Source organism: Pelophylax lessonae (genome assembly GCF_965119305.1).
Source record: "Pelophylax lessonae genome assembly, chromosome: 5".
Lineage (NCBI taxonomy): Eukaryota > Metazoa > Chordata > Amphibia > Anura > Ranidae > Pelophylax > Pelophylax lessonae.
This window is the reverse complement of record NC_138772.1, coordinates 190,832,614-190,855,637: the sequence shown is the minus strand read 5'-3', so window position 1 is coordinate 190,855,637 and position 23,024 is coordinate 190,832,614. Positions and strand designations below refer to the sequence as shown.

At 42.9% G+C, this 23,024-nt stretch overlaps 1 protein-coding gene across 1 annotated transcript in view; it reads right to left on the bottom strand.

The window, feature by feature from the left end:
• LOC309555947 (epidermal growth factor receptor-like) overlaps nucleotides 1-22,319 on the bottom strand; it is a 308,728-nt gene extending 286,409 nt beyond the window's left edge. The window contains exon 1 of the mRNA XM_082258165.1: nucleotides 21,933-22,319. Within this exon, the coding sequence (XP_082114291.1) occupies nucleotides 21,933-22,023 (91 nt within the window). The 5' untranslated portion in view covers nucleotides 22,024-22,319. The remainder of the gene's footprint in view (nucleotides 1-21,932) is intronic.
• Nucleotides 22,320-23,024: the final 705 nt, after the last annotated feature.

Sequence of the window (23,024 nt, the reverse complement as noted above, 5' to 3'; positions counted from 1 at the left end):
TCTCCATCAGTGCTGGGGTCACATTGGCAAGTAGAAGAAGAGATACTGAAGGAGAAGAGAAACTCTAGAATACTAGTCAGTATCAGTTTGCAATTGTGGAGGAATAAATCACTTCTAATAGTGGATGGCCCATGTGCATGGATGTTGCTGCATTATGTAAAACTATTAGTATAGTTTTATTTTTACATTTTAGAATGGGGTGCCTCGAGATTGTGCAGAATTTTAAAGGGTGCCGCAACTAAAAAAAAAGGTTGAGAAACACAGCTCTGGAATATAAAATAATGAAATATGTAATAACTCTGTATTAAATGCTACATATTATATGCTTATTATAATAGATAATGTCATAATAAAAAATATATTATAATAAATTACTTTAATTTTTTTTACTATGCAACTAATAAGACATTTCAGGAGATGATTGGATGAACACTCTTTCCTGTAGCTGCAGAAGAATCTCAGGCCTTCACTCCTCCCTTAACATTTTTTGATGATATGAAAATGAAAACTCCAACAGGGTTAGTGGGAATTCGCCCCGGGACTACGTGGGAGGATCTGAGAACTCAAGGCCGGTGATCTCGTTGCTGGAATCTCCAGGAGAGATAAGAAGCTGAGTCATCTCTTTGCTATTTACTAAAATATAAAGAATTATTTTCAAGTGGATTGATCCAGCAACGCTTCACAAAGAGCGAAAGTGTGTTTGTGAGGTGTAGCAAGACGTGAAGGTAGACATATGGTTATTTCATTGAAACGACCTGCTGATGCCCTAAATGTGTGTGAGAGAGAGAAGGGTCCAAATTTGGCTAAGCTGAAGCTTAGTTAAAAACTATAGGGATGTAGGTTTATTAACACTACTTACTATCTCAGATCTTTCTGATTGCTCCATAGTGTACAAATATTTCCATCAGGATGCCCGGTCTTCTTCACATCACTGAACTTCCGGTGCTGCGAGTATTTACTTACTCGGCTCCAACACTGCAGTAAATTGATCTCACCCTGATGGCCGTCTGCCCCATTCTGTCCACTCCTCAATCCATTAAAGTCCTTGTATTGTCTTCATTGGATGCAACACGCTCTGTGAATGGGGGGGAGAGGTTCCTGTTCTTCCTCTGCCTCACCCCAATTTGCCGAAAGTGTTGCATGCTGTGAAAAGAATACCAGGAATCTTCTAAATAGAAGGGTGGACAGAATGGGGCAAGCGGTGGTCAGGACTTCTTTAGTGTACTGCAATGTTGGAGCCGAGGAAGTTAATCCCTGCATCATCAAAAGTTCAGTGATGTGAAGAGGACCGGGCATCACTGCAAGGAACATTTCTACACTAGGGAGCACCAGCGTTGGGTACACGTCATTAGAGGTAAGTAATTGTACTGAACCTAGATTTTAGAAAAAAAAAAAAAGTTAATTTTTAATCAACATCAGCATTAGACCCGGTTCACACTACCGTGACTTGTCAGGCGACTGGTCGCGGTCCATTCTGTGCTACGGGAACCGTTCTAATAGGAGCGACTCAAGTCGCTCCGACTTAGAAAATAGTTCCTGTTCTACTTCGGGGCGACATCGGAGTGACTTGCATTGACTTCCATTATGTGAAGTCCGTGCAAGACGCACCAAAGTCGCGGTGCACGCGACTTCACTGGTCGCCCTCGAAGTCGGATCGCCATAGTGTGAACCGACTTTTAAAGTGATTGTAAAGTCTTGTTTTTTTTTTTCTAATAAAGTAACAAACATGTTATACCAGCCTGTTCTGTGCAGTGGTTTTGCTCTTCTTATCCTACTCTGATCCTACTCTTCCTTAGTTCCTGGCTTGAGCTCCTGGCCCCTACCTCCTGTTGAGTGTCCCTACAGCAAGCAGCTTGCTTTCGGGGCAGCCGAGCTGAGCCGCAGCTCCGTGTATCCATTCAGGCATGGAGCCACGGTTCAGCCCCGCTCCATCTCTCTCCTCCTTGGCTAACTGAGTTTGACTGACAGCAGCAGAAGCCACTGCTGTGTCTCATCCAATCAGGAGGGAGAGTCCCGGACAGCCGAGGCATTTGCTGGATCAAGAGAGGGCTGAGGTAAGTATTAGGGGGGCTGCTGCACACAGAAGGCTTTTTATCATAATGCGTAGAATGCATTAGGATAAAAAAACCTTCTGCCTTTACAACCACTTTAAAGTAAAACTAAAGGCAATACCTTTTTTTTTTTAGATTTGAATAGAGGGCAGGACTTAGAATCTAAAAGAAAAAGAAGAAGTAACATTTTTCTTTTGGATTTATACTATTGGATTTTATACTATTGGTTCATGGTTAAACTATGAACCAATAGTATAATTGCATACTATCATATTGTAATGTTTTATTGTTACTGTGTTTTACTGTTAACCATTGTTTGCTTTGCAGGTACGCCCATCATTTCACCAGGGCAGTTTTTATTGCTGTCTGTACCCCCGTTAAGGAGACTCATCTTCTCTATTTCTCTTGTTAACCCTTATTATTAAAAGTAAAAGCAATTCCCAAATTTTTGGTTGTCCCCAGAAAAGTAATGGAGGGGAAATCTTCCAATGGGGACACTAGTTCTTGTGACTTGGGCGTCCCCAAGAGATTCCCTTAATTTGCAGGGATTTTTCTCTCACTTCCCCTTTCGGCCATGAGACGTGAAGAGAAATCTCTCCAATGGGACAAAGGAGGCAAAAATAAACCTTACAGGGCTTATAATTCTCCCCAACTCTATACAAAATGAAAAAAAATAAGTTTTGCCTAAAGCCAAAGTTGCTTTTTGCTGACAATGTGCTGGAGAGCACAGCGGTCTGGGTCTCCAGCATTTGGACATTCGGTGTTCTAATCAACAGCTCTGCTCAGACTTTATTCGTGCTTAATAGCGCCCCCCCTTCATCTGATAATAACCCCAGTCCAGTATTGTACATGAACATGTAATAAACAATAAAACTTACCTACACTTTTGCTGTATCCCACGTGCTAATATGCAGTTATTCCCCCTCCTACTCCATGGCGCCATTTTCACTGGAAGATGTTTTAATTTCCAATTTTTTCTTCCTTGTTCTTTACAGGACCACTAATGAATTTGCTCCTAATCATGTAAGATTGGGGCAGCTTGTTACTGATCGATAACGTTCACGTACGGCGCATGTACCAGATCTTGTACAGCATATGAAATGAGTTAAAAAGAAGAAAGCATGGACAAAGGGCCGGCATGACAGGGTTAAAAGGGGTTGGCATAGGGAAAGGGCTTCTGGTCAGTGGGAAGCATTCTTTTAAAAGTACTTACGTGATTGGTGGGGAGGACTGGAGAAGGTGGGGCTGCAGTAAGAGGGTCTGTAGGAGGGTTTTGGAAGTCATAAGTTGAAGGAGAGAGTGCTTTGGACAACAGCCTACCCTCCTAATTGAGTTCCATGGCGAGTGGGGATTAATTTTTTTTGAAGATTCTGTCATAGCAGCCGGCGGAGTAGAAGGTCCTGTTATGGGTGTTTGTTTTTTGAGTATAAAGAAAATGTACATTGGTAGGGACTCGTCTTGGGTACGGCTCCCATCATTATGGTTGGTAGTACCTGTGTGTAGTTGTTTGTCTCCAAGTCGGTGTTCGTTGCGGCTGGAGGGCTAAAAAAAGTTTCAGTGGTCACGCAGGTACAAGTAGTTGATGTCCACGAGGACCTTGTGACTCCTATGATGGGGTACAAGGTCCTGCTTTGGGTTTTTTGAGTACATAGAATATGTACATTGGTAGGGATCTGTCCTGGGTATGGCTCCCATTATTATGGTTGGTGGCACCTGTGTGTAGTTTTTTGTCTCTGAGTCGGTTGTATGTTGCAGCTGGAGGCCTAAAAATTTTCAGTGGTCACGCAGATACGAGTAATTGATGCCAACAAGGACCCTGTGACTCCTATGATGGGGTACAAGGTCCTGCTATGGTTTTTTTGAGTATAAAGAATAGGTACATTGGAAGGGGCCCGTCTTGGGTACGGTTCCCATTATTGTGGCTGGTAGTACCTGTGTGTAGTTGTTTGTCTCTGAGTCGGTGTTCGTTGCGGATGGAGGCCTAAAAAAGTTTCAGTAGTCATGCAGGTACAAGTAGTTCATGCCCACAAAGACCTTGTGACTCCTATGACGGGGTAAAAGGTCCTGCTATTGGTTTTTTTGAGCATAATGGACTACATTGGTAGGGACCTGTCCTGGGTATTGCTCCCATTATTATGGTTGGTGGCACCTGCATGTAGTTGTTTGTTTCTGAGTCTGTGTTTGTTGCGGCTGGAGGCCTAAAATTTTTCAGTGGTAACGCAGGTACGAGTAATTGATGCCCACAAGGACCTTGCGACTCCTATTTTTGGCAGAAGGTACTGGATGTTCATATGTTGCATATGTTTATATGTTGATATGTTTATAAGTTAGTTATAATTGGTTAATAAAAGGCTGCTATGGCCATTGTACTCCATCCTGAGTCTCGTGTGGTTATTCTTGAAAAAAAGGTTAATGGAGGAATGGTGGTCAACCAGTTGGGAGAGCAAAGCATCTTTTATACACTAGTCATGCTGTGAGTGATCTAGTGCGGCTTGTCATTTATTAGTGACAAACTGTCCTAGTCTCACATGAAGCATGTGCAAGATTAGACATGGTTTTCCTAGAAGGCACTGGTGCATGTACCTTTCCAGGGTGCACCTGTACGGCCGAAGCTACGTCACCAGTGCCTCAGGGAAACCTGGAGGAGGAAAAAAATGTATTTCCAAAAACTCTTTCACGCTGATTGGTTTTTCTTCTCTACCTAAAGCGGAAGAAAAATGCATGACCATTACATTCTATGGAACTCTTCTCTCCAGTCAGTTGCGTTTTTAAAAGTCCTGCATGCTGCATTTTTGGTGCATGTTTGGTACAGTAAAAAAAAAAAAAAAAAACATCAAAAGCGCACCCCCCCCCCCCACTGAAATGAATAGTAATGAATGAAATTATAAAACCGCACTCGCGGCTGTGTTTTTGGTGCGTAGAGTCACATGTCTTCTTCTTACAGGTGCAAACTGCACTGGAAATGCAGCGCGGTTTTTACCCCATTCTTGCAATTTAGCAATGTGAAAGCAGCCTTAGCCCCCGCTCACACCGGTGCGACTTTTGACAGGTTGATTTGACAGGTCCAAATCGCATGACAAGTTGCACCCTATTGTCGGCAATGGAACTGTGTTTAAATCAGTGCGATGCCGACCTTGGGGTGCTGCACCGATCTGAAAAAGAATTTCCTGCACTATTTTGGGCGATTTAAGGTGCAACTTGTATAGACGCCTGTGCATGAAGTTGCACAGATGTCAGTAAAGTTGCAATGACATGCAGCTGTGAAATTTTGCGTTATTAACTGAAGTCGCACCGTTTCAAAGCCTCATTCAGTGTGAACAAGGGCTTAATCGTGCAAATGGTTTGTATGACATTTTTGGATGGGTATGCAGTGACACACGCACCATCAAGTCTTCTGTTTGAGGGGGAGGGAAAAGACCCACTCTAAAACCTTAGATACTCCATAGCTGTAGACTGCAAACTATGTTTTTCCTGTTTATAAAGGAGATATTTTTATCAATTTTATTTTTTAAACATGACATTCCTAAAGCACGTTCAGCCTAGGAATAGACGCCAAGACAAAGATCTGAGGGCTGTGTTATTGTACCTTTATTTAGTATCTCTGTAGAGGGGTCCTCAGCATACTTGACATGGTATGTTGCAGTAAGGAATGTGATGTGCTGCAGGGCACATGCACGTTAGTTATCTCTATCTGTGCTATTTTCCTCAATAGTGATCAAGTGAGGATAGCTGAACAGTCCTAAATTTAAGAAAGGACAAGATGTATGCTTGACTTTAACCACTTAAGGACAAGGCTTATTTCTGACACTTGTTGTTTTAGAACCCCCAAACATTATATATATATATATATATATATATATATATATATATATATATATATATATATATATATATATATATATATATTTTAGCAAAGACCCTAGAGAATAAAATGGGGATCGTTGCAATACTTTATGCCACACCGTATTTGTGCAGCGGTCTTACAAACACAATTTTTTGGGAGATAATACATTTTTTTAACAAAAAAAAACACAGTGTCCCTTTAAAAAAAATGTTTTGATAACTTTTATTCCTATTACAAGGAATGTAAACACTCGTTCTAATAGTAATAAGCAGGGCAGGACCTCTTCAATGTGATATCTGGGGTCAAAAAGACCTCAGATCTCACATCTAACCTTAAAAGCAAAAAATTTAATTTTTTTTCAGCAAGAAAAAAAATGGGCCCTTTAAAGCGGAGTTCCACCCAAAAGTGGAACTTGCACTTTAGGCAGTTCTAACCCCCTGACATGCCACATTTGGCATGTCATTTTTTTGGGGGGCGAGTTGCGCTACGCATCGTGATTGGCCGGCAATCTTCTGGGACCTCTGACATGTCCCAGAAGATTGCAGGGAGGGAGGGGGAGAGGAGAACTCCCGCTCAGGGCGCCGCGGCGCTCCGAGCAGAAGTGGGAGGGGGTACCTAGTTTTGACAGGTGCATTTACAGCCCAGAGCTCTGTGTTGACATTCAACATAGAGCTCTGTACACAGGGATGAGAAACTGCAAGATCATTAGTAAAAAGCAGCACACTTTACACACATTACATTAGTCAGGCACATATTAAACTCACTGATCACTCTAGAACAGAGGTCCAATACTCGTGGCCCTCCAGCTGTTGCAGAACTACCATTCCCAAGTTACAAGCATGACTCCTATAGGGGACGATGGGGCTTGTAGTTCCGCAACAGCTGGAGGGCCGCCAGTTTGAGACCCCTGCTCTAGAGGTTAACCCCTTCCCAGCCAATGTCATTAGTACAGTGACAGTGTATATTTTTAGCACCGATCAATGTATAAATGTCACTGGTGATGTCAGTGGCAGCTAGTCAGTTCCCCCGAGGCGTCAGTTAGTGTCAGATTTTCTGTTGCAATATCACAACCCCATTATAAATGCTTGATCTCTATTAATAGTATAAAAAAAAAGAAAATACCAATATACTGACTATACCTGTATATAACTTTCATGCAAACCAATCAATATACACTTATTGATATTTTTTTTAACATGTAGAAGCATACGTTTTGCCCAACATTTATGATTTTTTTTTTACATTTTTTTATTGGATATGTTTTATAGCAGAAAGTATAAAATATTGGTGTTTTTTTCAAACTTTTCAGTCTTTTTTTCTTTTATATCACAAAAACGCATTGTGATCAAATACCACCAAAAGAAAGCTCTATTTGTGTGAAACAGATTGCAGGGCTGAATTTGCATCACATTCGGACCAAAGTCGCACAGGATCCTTTTTTTGGTCCACACCAGAATCGGATCGCATGGGTGTTCACACCTCTGCAATCCGATTCCTGTTCGAACTGCGATATGCAAACTATCTGGGGGTGTCGATAACTTTGCATTGACACTCCCAGTAGTTCGCATATGGCAGTGTGAACTGCCTGCGAGTCGGGTGTGATGCGGGAACCCGCAGTGGATTTTTAGGGTTCCCGCATCGCACCAATGTGAACCGGCACTTAGGGTGTCGTGTATACTGTATAACATCCAATACAAGGCTATAACATTTATCTTCAATAACTCTTATTTGGGAACATTGAGGATATTTTTTACCTAAAAAGATGCATTAAACAACGGCATCCCTACATCTCAATGTTATTGATGAGGGAAGCTTGGCTTCTAGTTGATTCCAGCATCCCACTAGTCCAAACACGTTCTCCAGGTTTGACGTGATGGTACAGATTGTCTTTTGTTAAGACAAAAGGAAAAAAATCTGACATTTTCTATGCCACTGAATTCTTGGTGAGGGAATACCTGCAATTACCTGGGACAAGCAACATTTAAGCTGGCCATACATGGATCGAAATTTGCCCGGTTCAGCAATTCTATCCATGTATGGGAAGGCTGGTTATACACAAATTGATCTATCCATTGATTTTTGTACAACCAGATAGTACCTCTCTTAAAGGAGGACTACAGTCAAAGCTCGTTTGGCTGTACTTCTCCTGTGGGTCACAGGAGTTCAGTTCGTTCTATATTCCTGTGACCCAGTTTCAGCAGACAGCGGGCTTAAGCCTGCTGTCGGCTGACGTCACTGAGCCGGTCCAGGCTCGGGAAGGATCTGTTTGTGTACCTGTTAGACTAGTTCTCACTTGAGCATCTTAAATAGTTTTCTGAACATCTTTTTAATTGTGTTTGTGCATACATTTTTCAAACGTTTTCAGGCATGAGCGTTTTTGTTTTGGCCAAAGCAAAATCTAGTTACTACAAGAAGAAGAAGCAAGAAATTGCACAAAACACATTATGCACATTTTGCGGGTGCCCCCTCTGAAGTCCATAGGGTCCAAAAATGCAGACTCTGCCTCAAAGAAACGTATGGACTTTCCTGAGTGACAAGCTTTAGGTGAACAGGCACCATAGGACACAATTTAGATACTTCATGTTTTGCATTGGAGGACTTGAAAAGTGCTTCAAGTCACTCAAACTGAGTCTTAGGCTGGGTTCACACTTATGCAAATCGGATGCTGGTTTGTCCACATCCAATTCACATGACAGGAGAGTGTGATCGGCTCTCAATGGAGCTGGTTCACACAGCTCCTGGGCGGCCGCTGTCCACACTGGAAAAGGGTCCTGTGCGTCTTTAGCTCATTTCAGGTCCGAATTCAGACAAAAATTGGGACCTGATTTGCACCTGAAACAGAGAACAGGGACGCACCGGTCCCACTGCTGTGAGCCATGGCTGCAGCTAGTGTGAACCCAGGGCCTTAGGGTCCATTCACACGGGCGAGGGCGAGGGCGCGGGCGCAGGCACAGGGACACCAGCACGAGGGGGCACGCAGCACCTTTTCCCCTGTATGCCTGTGTCCCATTCACAAACACAGCTGCTGTGTTCCAATATATAATGCGGGTGAGGGTCCCGAACGCATACAGGGCATGTTCAGGGACCTGCACCCACATGACATATTCCGTGTGTCCCAATAAAAGTAAATGGGATGCCGGCACGGAGATTCATGCAGGCCCTGTGCATCCCCGTGCCGCTAAAAGATGGCCCTGCTTTGTGTGAATGGACCCTAGGGCTTGCTTTACACTGCTGCAACTTGTCATGCGACATGAGAGTTCAAAGTCCCATGACAAGTTGCACCCCATTAACTGCAGTGGAACCAGGGCTTTTTTTCAGCTGGAACTTGGTGGAACTCAGTTCCACCTCCTCTGACTCAGGCCCTCTGCTCCCTGCTCACCACCATCACTTGTAAATACAGGGTCGTGGTTGAGTTCCTGCACCTTTTTTCTGAGAAAAAAAGTCCTGAGTGGAACCATTCTGATCAGTGCGACTCAAGTTCCAGCGACTTAGAAGAAAGTTCCTGCGCTATGTTGGGGCGACTTCAATGTGACTTGCATTGACTTCTGCTAATGAAGTCGCAAGCAAGCTGCAATTAAGTCATACAGGATGTCTGCTGTCAAAGTCGCGCAACTTTGAAGCCTCGTGTATGCGAACTGTGCCTTAGAGAGATTTCCCTCCATTTCCTGTTCTGACAGGAAGTGAAGGAATCTCTTCAACGACAGTAAAATCTGACATGAGTTCTAGTCATTCCCCGCTCTATCCCTTAACCCTAAAAGTTTCGGCTATAGATACACTATAAGCAAATTGTGTTATAGTGGAACAAGATACAAAACATTTTTTACTAAAATGAAACTAAATAAAAGGAAACTAAGGGAGACATTTTAATCCATACTCATATGTCTCATATGTACCTCAAACATGGCGTTTTTACTCAAGAATAATTACTGATATACATTTATTGTTCAATGGATGCAACTTTGAAGTACACCTGGGCCAGTAAAGGCAATAGATTGTTTTTATTTTCCTCATGGTCTGCATATTAGGAACTGAATGGCATATATAGGTTGAATTACCCAGACAATAAATGGTGTGCGTAGATGCTAATGACTAGGTCATATGTTAAATATACATAACAAAAGCTGTTTACCTCAGCATTAGCATGACTCGCTTTTGCAATTAATTACTCCCTCACTAATTTTTGGACAACAACAGCACATTAATCTCTAACATGACAATCTTATACTTTGTAACATTGTAAGGGCTCATTCCCTGGGACGGACAGGGGGTGGTAAAAGCAGGCTGTAACTACGGTTTTAAACCCTCCCACCCTGACTGCCCACCTAAAAATGCAGGAGCCCAGGGCTGTACATGTACCGCAGCCGAGATGCTTCGCTTCATGGGCGTGAAAAAAATCAATCGCATGTCACATTCAGCGGGTGGTATTGCCACTGAACAATACCCAAATGTGTGGGGCCACGCGGCAACAGCAATACACATAATTGTGGTGTGGTGGTTTGGCATTTTTGAATTAAAGCAGGCTATCCACTGTGGATCACTTTTCAGGGGACAGCAAAAGCTGCAACATGTAAGAAGGAACCCCCAGCAAATGCCCCCACAGAATTCAACTTTTAGAACCCATTTAGATCCTTATGTGTGAAGAGATGCATTTATTTTTTTTGTAGTGTTAAGTAGTGTGTTGCCATGCCGCAATGTGTGCTTTGATTATGTGTTGACATGCACTTTGACGTGTGTTTTTAATGCATTTCTGAACTTGTAAAGGATAGAGTTAAGACTCTATTCACACTACCGCGACTTGTCAGGCGACTTGTCAGCCTGACAAGTCCCGGCCCTCGTGGTCCATGCAGTGCTACAGGACCCGTTCTAATAGGAGCGACACAAGTCGCTCCGACTTAGAAAAAGGGTCCTGTACTACTTTGGGGCGACCTCGGACTGACTTGCATAGACATTCATTATATGAAGTCCGTGCAAGTCGCGCCGAAGTCGCGGTGCACGGGACTTCACAGGTCGCCCAGAAGTCAGGTCACAGGTCGTGCAGAAGTCGTGCCGCTGCAGTGTGAATGCGGTCTAACAGTCATTGACAAGGGTTACATAGTTACATAGTTGGTGAGGTTGAAAAAAAGACACCAGTCCATCCAGTTTAACCTATGATGAGAGTGTGTTTATGTCAATAGTACATTGTGTACCCCTGTATGTTGTGGTCATTAAGGTGCCCATCCAATAGTTTTTTGAAAATCAATGCTCCCTGCTGACACCACTGCTTGTGGAAGAGAATTCCACATCCTTAACGCTCTGACAGTATAGAACCCTTTACGCAGTTTAAGGTTAAACTGCTTTTCTTCTAATTTTAGCAAATGGCCGCAAGTCTTTTTATATTCCCTTTTGCTGAATAGTTTTTTTTCCGTATGCTAGGGTCGCCAGTACAGTATTTGTACACTGATATCATATCCCCTCTCAAGCGTCTCTCTCCAGAGAGAATAAGTTCAATGTTTGCAGTCTTTCCTCATACCTAAGATCATCCAGTCCCTTTGATAGCTTTGTTGCCCTTCTCTAGACTCCCTCCAGTTCAAGCACATCTTTCTGAGGACTGGTGCCCAGAACTGGACGCCATACTCGAGATGCGGCCTGACCAGTCTTGTAGAGTGGGAGAATTATCGTTTTATCTCTGGAGTGAATCCCCTTTTTAATACATGCTAATATTCTGTTGGCTTTGCTTGCAGCAGCTTGACATTGCATGCCATTGCTGAGCTTGTCTTCTACTAGGACCCCCAGGTCTTTTTCCATCTTAGATTCCCCCAAAGGTCTCCCCCCTAGTGAGTAACTTGGATTCGTATTTCTGGCACCCAAATGCATTACCTTACATTTTTCAACATTAAACCTCATGTGCCATGTAGATACCCACTTCATTATTTTGTTCAAGTCTTCTTGTAAGGTTTCCACATCCTGCGCAGAAATGATTGCCCTGCCTAATTTGGTATGGTCCACAAATACGGAGATTGATCAGTTTATCCCATCCTCTAGGTCGTTTATGAATAAATGAAAAAGGATTGGTCTCAGGACAGATCCTTGGGGGATCCCACTTTCCACACCAGACCATTTTAACCACTTGCCGACCGGTCACGTTGACCGTACTGCGGCAAAGTGGCTCGTTCACGTCCAGCGACGTAGACCTACGTCGCTGGACTCCTCCCCTTGTGGGCGGCGCACGCGCGCCGCCGGAGGCTCGCTCCCGCTGTATTCAGTCACAGCGGGAGTCGGGCCAGGGGAGGAGCAGCGACGATCGCCGCTGCTCTTCCCCGATCGTCGGGAATCGAGTCTGGAGATCCGCCCGCTTTTGTAAACAAAGCGGGCGGATCTCCTAAATGACAGACAGGGTCAGATTGCAGGGTTCAGCATAGCTGAACATGAGATCTGTCCCTGTGTCACTCAGTCACCTCCCCCCACACACGTCAGTAAGCACCAGGCATACATTAACCCCTCCCTCTCCAATAAAATTAACCCCTTCCCTGCCAGCGCCATTTTTACAGTAACAGTGCATATTTATAGCACTGATTACTGCAGTAATGTTACTGGTACCCCTAAAAGTGTAAAAAATGTCAGTCAAGGGTCCGATCTGTCCGCCGCAATCTCGCAGTCCGGCAAAAAAAATCGCAGATCGCTGCCATTACTTGTTAAAAAAAAAAACCACAAAAAATGACAGAAATTTTTCCCTTAGTTAGTAAATGCAATAACTTTTGCGAAAACCAATCAAAATACGCTTATTGTGATTTTTTTTTTCTTACCAAACATAGGTCGCAGAAAACAAATTGGCCAAAAATTTAAAAGAATTCTGATTTTTACATTTTTTGGGGGGGGGGGAATTTCATATAAAAAAATGTGAAAAATATTGTTATTTTTTTAAAATGTACGCTGTTTTTTTGTTTATAGCGCAAAAAGTAAAAATCGCACAGGTGATCAAATACCACCAAAAGATAGCTCTGTTTGTGGAAAAAAAAGGATGTAAATTTTGTTTGGGTACGGCATCGAACGACCGCGCAATTGTCAGTTAAAGTCGCACAGTGCCGAATCGCAAAAAGTGGCCTGGACGTAAGACAGCATAATCCTCCGGTGGTAAAGTGGTTAAGTACTCCGCATTTATCACCACCCTTTGGACTCGCCCCTGAAGGTAGCTTTTAATCCAGGTACTCACTCTATGGTCCATACTTACGTACCTTAGTTTGTACAGTAAAGGTTTGTGCGGAACTGTATCAAATGCCTTTGCAAAATCCAGATACACCACATCCAGAGGCCAGGTTGTTAATGGCTGTTTGCCAACGCATCAACACGCATGTTATATACATTTCCATGTGCTATATGGGCCTCCCAGTGCACTAAAACACAGATAAAAGAGGACATTTTGTATTTTACAAAGCGCACTTCACTACAATGCTGAGAAATGAACGAATATCCTTCATATGAATATCTTTATTATGGGGAAATATAACACAAGGTGTTCCGTGACTGGACAAGGGTAGTAAAAAACATCACAATCTTCCCTTGTCCAATCAAAAAAAGAATAAAAACTATTTCCTGAACAGAGAAGATATACAGCGAGTGACCCGCTGTGATTGCCATGCGGGCCGTAAGTTTCAGTGGTGAAAGTTCAGCCGAGTGACGTCACAATTGGAGGTTGCGTGTAAGTGACTATTTTAGAAGCAGTGGGATGCACATCATTAGAGGTACTTTACTGGTACCTATAGTTTGCGGGTTTTTACAGACATAGATGTATACGGATGAGTATATATTTATACCCATTGTTTATATGGCCATTAGAGTTTGTATACAAACACCAGAACAATACCCAATTTAAAAGCACAGGATTGTAATCACTGATAAGAATGTATTGTGTAGAGTGCCTTAACTTTACCTCACTCGATGTTTACTCGCCATGAAAGGCTTATTAACATACCGCAAACAAAATGTGCTTTTCTGGTCACATTGGGAAAAACAAGCCCCCCTCCGCCTGACAGACACCCATCTCTTCACATCCTCCAGGTGCCTTTTCCTTTGTCTCTGCACAAACTGATTTATCTCGGCGCCTGAGCCAACTCCCGAAAAATGTGACATAGAAAAACAGGCAGGGACATGCCAAAGCTGGAACTCAGGTTTAGCAATTAGACGGAGGTGTGTTCCTGCCATCATGTAAAATCAGAGGTAGCATTGGAAGCCTAGCACTGCTCACGGGGAAGAGAATTCAGAGCGGCCCTGGCCTAGCGCCAAGCCTCTCATTGCAAAGTTCACTCACGGGAGTGTCGGACAATAAAAGGGACTGAGAGTGACACAAGTGTACAAGGAAAAAGTAACTTCATGGAGCTGAAAACCAGAAGCTGGACCCTTCTGTAGTGAGGGCAGCATGTACGCTGCCATGCTGAGCGCTCCTCATGAAAATGCTCTATTATTGGCTTTGTGAACATGTGTGAATTCATCCATATAGAGTACCGGGGAGATTTACTAAAACTGGAGTGTGGAAAATCTGGTGCAGCTCTGCATACAAACCAATCAGCTTCCAGGTTTTAATGTCAAAGCTTAACCACTTGCTTACAGGGCACATAAACCCCCTTTTTCGCCCAGGCCAATTTTCAGCTTTCAGCACTGTCACTCTTTGAGTGCTGGTTCACACTTGTGCGGCTGCGGAGATCGCATGTAATTCGGAGCGCACTGCTCCTTCATTACATGCGATCTCATGTGCGGTGCGAATTTCAGCCATACGCTTTGTATGGCTGAATTCGCACTGCACCCGCACCAAAGACGCACAGGAGGCATTTTTTGAGCAGCATCAAAATCGGATTGCACAGTGCTTCACACTTGTGCGATCCGATTCTGTGCGAACTTGCAGATCGCACTGCGATATGCAATCAAACTGGTGGTGTCGTTAACTTTTAATTGACACCCCCTGCGTATCGCATATGGCAGTGTGAACTGCCAGATGTGCGGATGTGATGCGGGAACACGCTGCATATTCGCAGCGTTCCCGCATCGCACAAGTGTGAACCGAGCCTGAATGACAATTGTGCGGTCATGCTACACTGTACCCATATGAAATTTTTATCATTTTTTTCACACAAAAAGAGCTTTCTTTTGGTGATATTTAAACACTACTGGGGTTATTTTTTTTTTTTTTTTTGCTAAACAAACAAAAAAAAAAATGTTTTAATAATTTGTTTTAAAATTTTGCAAACAGGTAATTTTTCTCCTTCATTGATGTGCATTGATCAGGCTGCACTGATGGGTACTGATAGACTGCACTGATGGGCAGTGATAGGCTGCACTGATAGGGACTGATGAGGCGGCACTGGTGGGCACTATTCAGGAGGCACTGATAGCTGGCACTGATGGGCACTGATAGGTGGCACTGCCGGCACTGATAGGTGGCACTGATGGACACTGATTGACACTGATAGGCAGCACTAATATGTGACTCAGATGATGAGGCACTGATAAGTGGCACTGGTGGGCACTGATAGATGCACTTGTGGGCATTGATATGTGGTACTGGTGGGCACTGCTTAGCAGTACTTATTGGCACTGGTAGGTGGCACTGATGGACACTGGTAGGTGGCACTGGTGGACACTGATGAGGCAGCAGTGACTCTCCGTGTGCGGGACCAATGTTCCATTTATACAAGCTGGTAATCGGCTTTTTTTTCCTCCTCACGCTGTCAGCGTTGATAATTTAATTATGAACAGAGTGCAGAGTTCAGGAGTGTGCTACCTACCTACAGGGTGCAGAGATCAGGAGTGCGCTACGTACAGAGTGCAGAGCTCAGGAGTGCATTATTCAGGAGTGCACTACATGCAGAGTGCAGAGTTCAAGGGTCTGCTATGTACATAGGTGTGAGCAGCCCCTTGCATTAGAGAGTGCACTCCAAAGCTCAAACATACATACATGCCTTTTTCTGCAGTCTCAGCTGTACTGGGCAGCAAATGAATGCACTGTACTGAGCAGCTTCCTGTTCATTCACAAACTGAAGCATAGTAAACACATTTTACTATACTTCAGTTATGATTGAACACAGTGAGTGAGTATGTTAGCTGTGTTCATTTAGAAAAGGAAGGGGCAGTTGAGTGACATATTGATTAGTCTCTATCCCCGCTTGCAGCAGCCTGGAGGAGAGGAGAGGAAAGGAGAGGCAAGGAGAGGAAAGGAGGGAAGCCAGAAGCATTGTGTTTGAGGGGGCTCAACAGGGAGGAAAGCTCTGGCAGTAGCGGGAATCAGCACCAAACAGAGTGATTAGGATGTGCCTAGGCCCACCTGGCACACCCCCTGTGCACGCTGATAGCTATGTACATATGAGTGCAGATGCAGGGATGCCCTATGCACAGAGTCCAGGGTTCAGGAGTGTGTTATATACAGGGTGCAGAGTTCAGGGGTGTGCTGGGTACAGCATGCGGGGTTTAGGGGTGCGCTAGGCACAGTGTGCAACTCCAACCCCAATCACTGCCCCCCATAGCTTTCTTGCATATCTCTCTATAGAGTGGCGATTTTGGCTCTGAGGAAGAGGGTCCTCCCTCGAAACGCGTAAGCCATATCAGGTTTTGAGGACGCCATCACGCTATCCAGCAGTAAAGAAGTGTCCTGGAAGCGAGCGGTGCCCATTTCCTATATGCTTGTTCATATGCTACGTTTGTGAGTATATTGTACGCTACCCTTCTTTGATTTCAATAAACTTTTAAGTGGTAATGCACAAGGTCGGTGCGCCCTTCTCTTATTGTTTTCTTGTAATCTCTCTATTCCACCTGGCCCAGCTCTAGTACCTCCCTGTGTAGGCAGCTCCGCCTTGTCTTGCAGGCAGATCATTCTCTCTCTCTCAGATTTTGGAGAACTGCCTCGCCGTGAGTGCATGCATGATCTATTCGATCCAGGAACTGCCTAAAACCAAAGCTGTCCTTTTTAAACACTTATGACTTCTGCATTTACATATGACAGAGGGGAGCGGGAGCGGATGGTGAGAGCAAGAGGTAGCGGCATGGAGTTCTGCCACGCTCCGGCTGCAAAACTGCATGCGAGGGCCACATGACAAGGCTTGGCCGGATTTGAGCCACAGGTCTTGTGTTTGACATATATTTTTTAAACTCTCCAGGTTTCCTTTAAGGTGAAGAATGCCAGCTCAGCACATTTTCTCCTATGATAGCCAGTATGGCCGGCACACTGTATGACAGATCACAAACACTACCAATGCAAATAACTACCCTGGCGGCTGCTAGACTACGACACCTATCATCAATGGACAGTCCGAGGGATCAAAGATGAATGCCTTGCATCAGTGTAATTGCTAGCTTGCTGCTCCATTTAACTCTTCTACCCCTAAATTATAATTCCATCACACATGTAGAACACAAACAGGAGCAGGAGTACGAGGACAATGTATCCAGATCAATCAAACAACTGACATAGTGCTAAAATGTATTTATTAAGGAAATAAATTCTGATACTCGCACATAATATAATGTTTCTTTTATCCAGCCAGAAAGTCTGTTCTCGTCCTGTCTGTAGGAGTGGGATGGAGCTGCTGCTCTATAATTTAGCCAGAAGAAGACAGCATATCCTATCTCAGCACACTGCTCTACATTGTAACCCTTTCCCATCCCATAAGCTTTCTACATCAGAGACGAGAATGGTAGGCAAGGCATTCCTATTAACACACACCATTATAAAGGGAACCTGTACCTAAAGAAATAAATATGGCTTCCTCCTGAAAATGCTAGTTGCCTGGACATCTCTGGCCTTAAAATCTTAGATTCGAAACATCAGACCTCAAACTTAATCAGCGAATCAGAAAGTAATATAGCCTTTGGAGCAGTGTAGTAGCCAAGCAACTAGCATTTTGGAAACAAGAGTTCAGCAATGGCCACCTCTTTATTTTCTTAACGTGTTTTTATGCCTCGTTTCCATGGAGTGGTATGGTTCGGTTCGGTACAGTTCAGTACGGTTCGGAGCGGTACACCTAGATCAGGCTTGCCTTTCCACTGCCAACAGTACCCTTACATGATAGGCGTGGTGTAGCCAGAAAGTAGTGATCGACGTCACTTGATAGGGGTGGTGATAGGCCAATCAACCAATCAACGTTCGGCAGAGTGTAGCTCCACCCTGTTGGTACGGTACGATTGTGCTTGGTACCCCAACGAAAGGGTCCCAATAAAAAGTACGGTACGGTACAATTTGGAATTAGGGTACCATTCAGAACTTTTGACAATGGAAATGGCAAAAATTGCGTACCGTACCGCTCAGTGGAAACGAGGCATAAGGTATTTCTAATGCCCCGTTTCCACTTAGCGGTACAGTACGGTACGGTTCGGTACAGAACGCAATTTTTGCCGTTTCCATTGTCAAAAGTTCTAAATGGTACCCTAATTCCGAACCGTACCGTACCACTTTTTTGGTACCCTTTCGTTGGGGTACCAAGCACATTAGTACCGAACCAACAGGGTGGAGCAATACTGTTGAGGTACTGTTGAGCTTAGGTACTGTTGGTGGTGGAAACGCAAGCTGATCAAGGTGTACCGTACTGAACCGTACCGAACCAAACTGTACCGCTCAGTGTAAACAAGGCATAAGTACACTTTACACCATCTTTGTACAATCAACTTTAGATTTACCAAAACTATCTAATATAAGGTCCTATCAAATCCATCCAATCTATTTGTAACCAATCAGGCAGACCCTATAGTTGTTGGTAGGTTGTAAACCGGCCACACACATTACAATCTGATTGTACAATCTTATATCTACCAACATTTAGTAGTAAAAGCTGTACTTAATCCATTCCATTTGAATCCCATCAGGTTGGCTCTCTCACTACAGAGCTGTTAGAAAATCTAATGGTGGCCATAAATGTCTCTATTCTTTACAAAATCAGACAATATGATCGAATCTATGAATATTTGAACAGACATATAGTGTGGTTAATTCAGAGCAAACTTTTCTGATCCAATTGCAGTAATGTAGATTGATCAGTATGATCATTAAGTGCATTGTACATTTAACAATGTTTTTGATCTTGCAAAGGCATTTTTCTCACAGACAGTATATTGATTGACAATGCAATTGCACATAAATTAGTTCTGCATGTGGCCACCATAAAACAGATTGTACAATCACATTGGAAGGTGTATGGCATGCTTTAAGCTGAGCAAGCAGGCAACTTTTGGCAAGACAAATGTGCTGTGTAAAGAAGGAAAATAGACGCACAGTAATCCAATAAAACGTCCTTTATTCTTCAAACATGGGACAACAGCACAGGATGAGGCATGCAGTTAACGTGTTTCATGTGTAAGAGTGCTTAATCATAAAAGATGTTTTATTGGATTACATCTGAAGTGTGTTCTCTAGTTTGAATGCAAACGTGCTACTAAAATTATTTGTGATAAATCGTTATCGATTGCACACATATAGGTGCATGTAGCGGCGATAGATCCCACAAACTTGGAACACTGTGCAAACATTAGTGATCATTTACTCCTACATGCCACACTCCCTTGTTCCCTATGTCTAGCAATTGATCGCTATGCGCTAGCGCTTCAACAGTGACGATTTTAATAGCTCGATCGTTCGACAAAAAGATCTTCTTACAATGCACCCAACTTTAAAAAGAGCTCTATACAGATTGTACAGATAAGGCTACCATTAGAAGTCCTTCAGGAATGGCTAACGTGACATCAGCACCTGTACATATAATGATATACATCCCTGGAGGATTCATAGCACAGCGGATTACAGGTACAGGTCAGCACACATGGAGCCAGTTAGAGGAACAGCTGGCCACACATCATTATTAGAAATACACAGCGTAGCCAGACACGTGTCTCCTTCACTCACATTCCCTGGACTGCAACGTGACACATTTACAGTATATCCGACCATACTATATAATTACATCCTAGGATAACCTGGATGTAAAATATATACTATGATTTAGGGTGACAGCTGCAGTGACAGGTTCACTTTCTGCTCGTCCCTCTTCTCAATGCATACCTGCACTGTGCTGGGCAATACCAAACACAGATGATTACTCCTATATACCATGTATGTGCCTCTGCACCGGGCTTGGTAATGGTGTGATCCCTGACATTGATCAAGAATTGCCTTCTTGTACCAGCTTAGTTTATCACACAGCTGAGAGCCTGTCACCTCTTGTCCCAAGCCTGGCACTGACAGTCATGTGAGTGCACAAAGTGACAGGAGGATCACCTGCGTGTACTATGTAGTGCAGGTATATTTACTAATCAACTGTGTGGCTTTTAGACATTTCTTTTCTATCTAGGTGAAGGAACAGGATCCCCTCAGTGTAGATATATTTAGTGATCACCTATGTGTAGGTATATATATATACTGATCCCCTCTGTGTAGGTATATTTAGTGATTCCCCTCTGTGAAGGTATTTTTAGTGATCACCTATGTGTAGGTATATTTAGGGATCCCCTATCTATAGGTATATTTAGTGATTCCCCTCTGTGAAGGCATATTTAGTGATCCCTTATGTAAAGGCATATTTAGTGATCCCTTATGTAAAGGCATATTTAGTGATCCCTTATGTAAAGGCATATTTAGTGATCACCTATGTGAAGGTATTTTTAGTGATCACCTATGTGTAAGTATATTTACGGATCCCCTATCTGTAGGTATATTTAGTGATCACCTATGTGTAGGTATATTTAGGGATCTCCTATGTGTAGGTATATTTAGGGATCCCCTATGTGTAGGTATATTTAGTGATCACCTCTGTGTAGGTATATTTAGTGATCACCTATGTGTAGGTATATTTAGGGATCACCTATGTGTAGGTATATTTAGTGATCACATATGTGTAGGTATATTTAGGGATCCCCTATGTGTAGGTATATTTAGTGATCACCTCTGTGTAGGTATATTTAGGGATCTCCTCTGTGTAGGTATATTTAGGGATCCCCTATGTGTAGGTATATTTAGGGATCCCCTATGTGTAGATATATTTAGTGATCACCTATGTGTAGATATATTTAGTGATCACCTATGTGTAGATATATTTAGGGATCCCCTATCTGTAGGTATATTTAGGGATTCCCTATCTGTAGGTATATTTAGGGATGTCATCTGTGTAGGTATATTTAGTGATCCCCTATCTGTAGGCAAATTTAGCGATCATCTATGTGTAGGTATATTTAGTGATTCCTTATCTGTAGGTATTTTCAGTGATCACCTATCTGTAGGTATATTTAGTGATCACCCTTGTGACATTACACATTTGGTACATTTGGTGCCAGGACCTGATTATCTATGTAGCAATACCCATTTGTATGTAGTGCAGGCATATTTAGCAATCACCCATGCTGCATTCCACATGTTTTATTTAGTGCAGGTAAAGGGGTACGGGCACCTATGTGTAGGTATATTTAGCAATCACCTTTGTGGAATTACACATTTTAAATATTCAGTGCAGGTAAAGGGATATGATCACCTATGTGTAGGTAAATGTTTAGTTCTCACCTGTCTGTAGGTATATACAGTATGTATGGATCACCTATGTGTAAGTATATATGTAGTGATGAGCTATGTGCAGATATATATGTAGTGATGACCTATAGGTAGGTATATATGTAGTGATGACCTATATGTAGGTATATATGTAGTGATCACCCATGTGTAGGTATATGTAGTTATGACCTGTGTGTGGGTATATACAGTATGTAGTGGTGACCTATTTGCAGATATATACATAGTGATGACCTGTATGTAGGTATATATGTAGTGATCACCTGTATGCAGATATATACATAGTGATGACCTGTATGTAGGTATATATGTAGTGATCACCTGTGTGCAGATATATACATAGTGATGACCTGTATGTAGGTATTTATGTAGTGATGACCTATGTGTAGGTATATACTGTATGTAGTGATCACTATGTGTAGGTATATATGTGGTGATCCACATTTGTTATAAAGAACCGATCAGATCCTTGAGAGTTCTGCACTCTCCAGTCACACCTGCCATCCATAGCAGCCTGGATCCCCCTTACCTATCCTCTCCTGCCGGTTGGTGCTCCCCTGGTTGATGATGAAGAGTAGTAGTATAGCGGAGCCCCATAGTCCCCGGCTGGGTCGGTCCATGCTGATGATCTATGAATAGGATCTCTGTATCTCTCCTGTGTGATGTACAGATCTATAGATCGCTGCGTGTATATAGGTAGAAGTAATAATTCACTCTATGAAATCCATGGTAAGTCTCCGAATTGTGAACCCCCAGGTAGTGTCCAGTGATCCGATCTCAGGGATGACAAGTGGGATCAGACACCTCCAAGTCACAGTCCACGAGTTGCAAAACTTTTGACAGTTCCAGCCGGCTGTGAGTGTCCCAGTGTAATGACAATCCTCGGAGAATCGGCATGCCTGGTGTGTGACGTCACAGAGAGGTGTGCCCCATTCCACTCTCCCTTCCCAATTCCTCCTCCTTCACATGTCTCTACTACTACCAAAAGCACGGAGCCTCCGCTCTACGGGGCCACTACTGCCACATCATGGCCAACGGAGGAACTGCACCACACCGCCGACAGCACACCACCTTCGCTGACAGGTCAGTGCGATCTCACCGGCCCCCACTGTTCCAGGAACTGCAGAGAAGCTGGAAAACTGGAAAAGAAACGAAATACTGCCAAAGGAAATTATTCTGGAGAACACAAACACAGCAAGTACTAGCCAAGAAGATTAGTGCTGCGATAAATATCAGTTCATCAGGATCAGCAGAAACAATACTATTAATAATGATGACAATCTTGATAATTAGTTAAAAAAAAAATAATAATAATAATCCTATTTTATGTAAGAAATACCTTCACATACATAATTATTAATGATAATTCTCATTATAAATACTAATGTTGATAATAATTATATAATATGATGATAATAATTATATATATATATAATATAACTGTTTAATTAATTGTAATTATTAAGTGCAAAAAATAATTATTATAATATTTATATATGACTTTATAAATATATATATATATAGATAGACAGATAGATAGATAGATAGATAGATAGATAGACAGACAGACAGACAGACAGACAGACAGACAGACAGACAGACAGACAGACAGACAGATAGA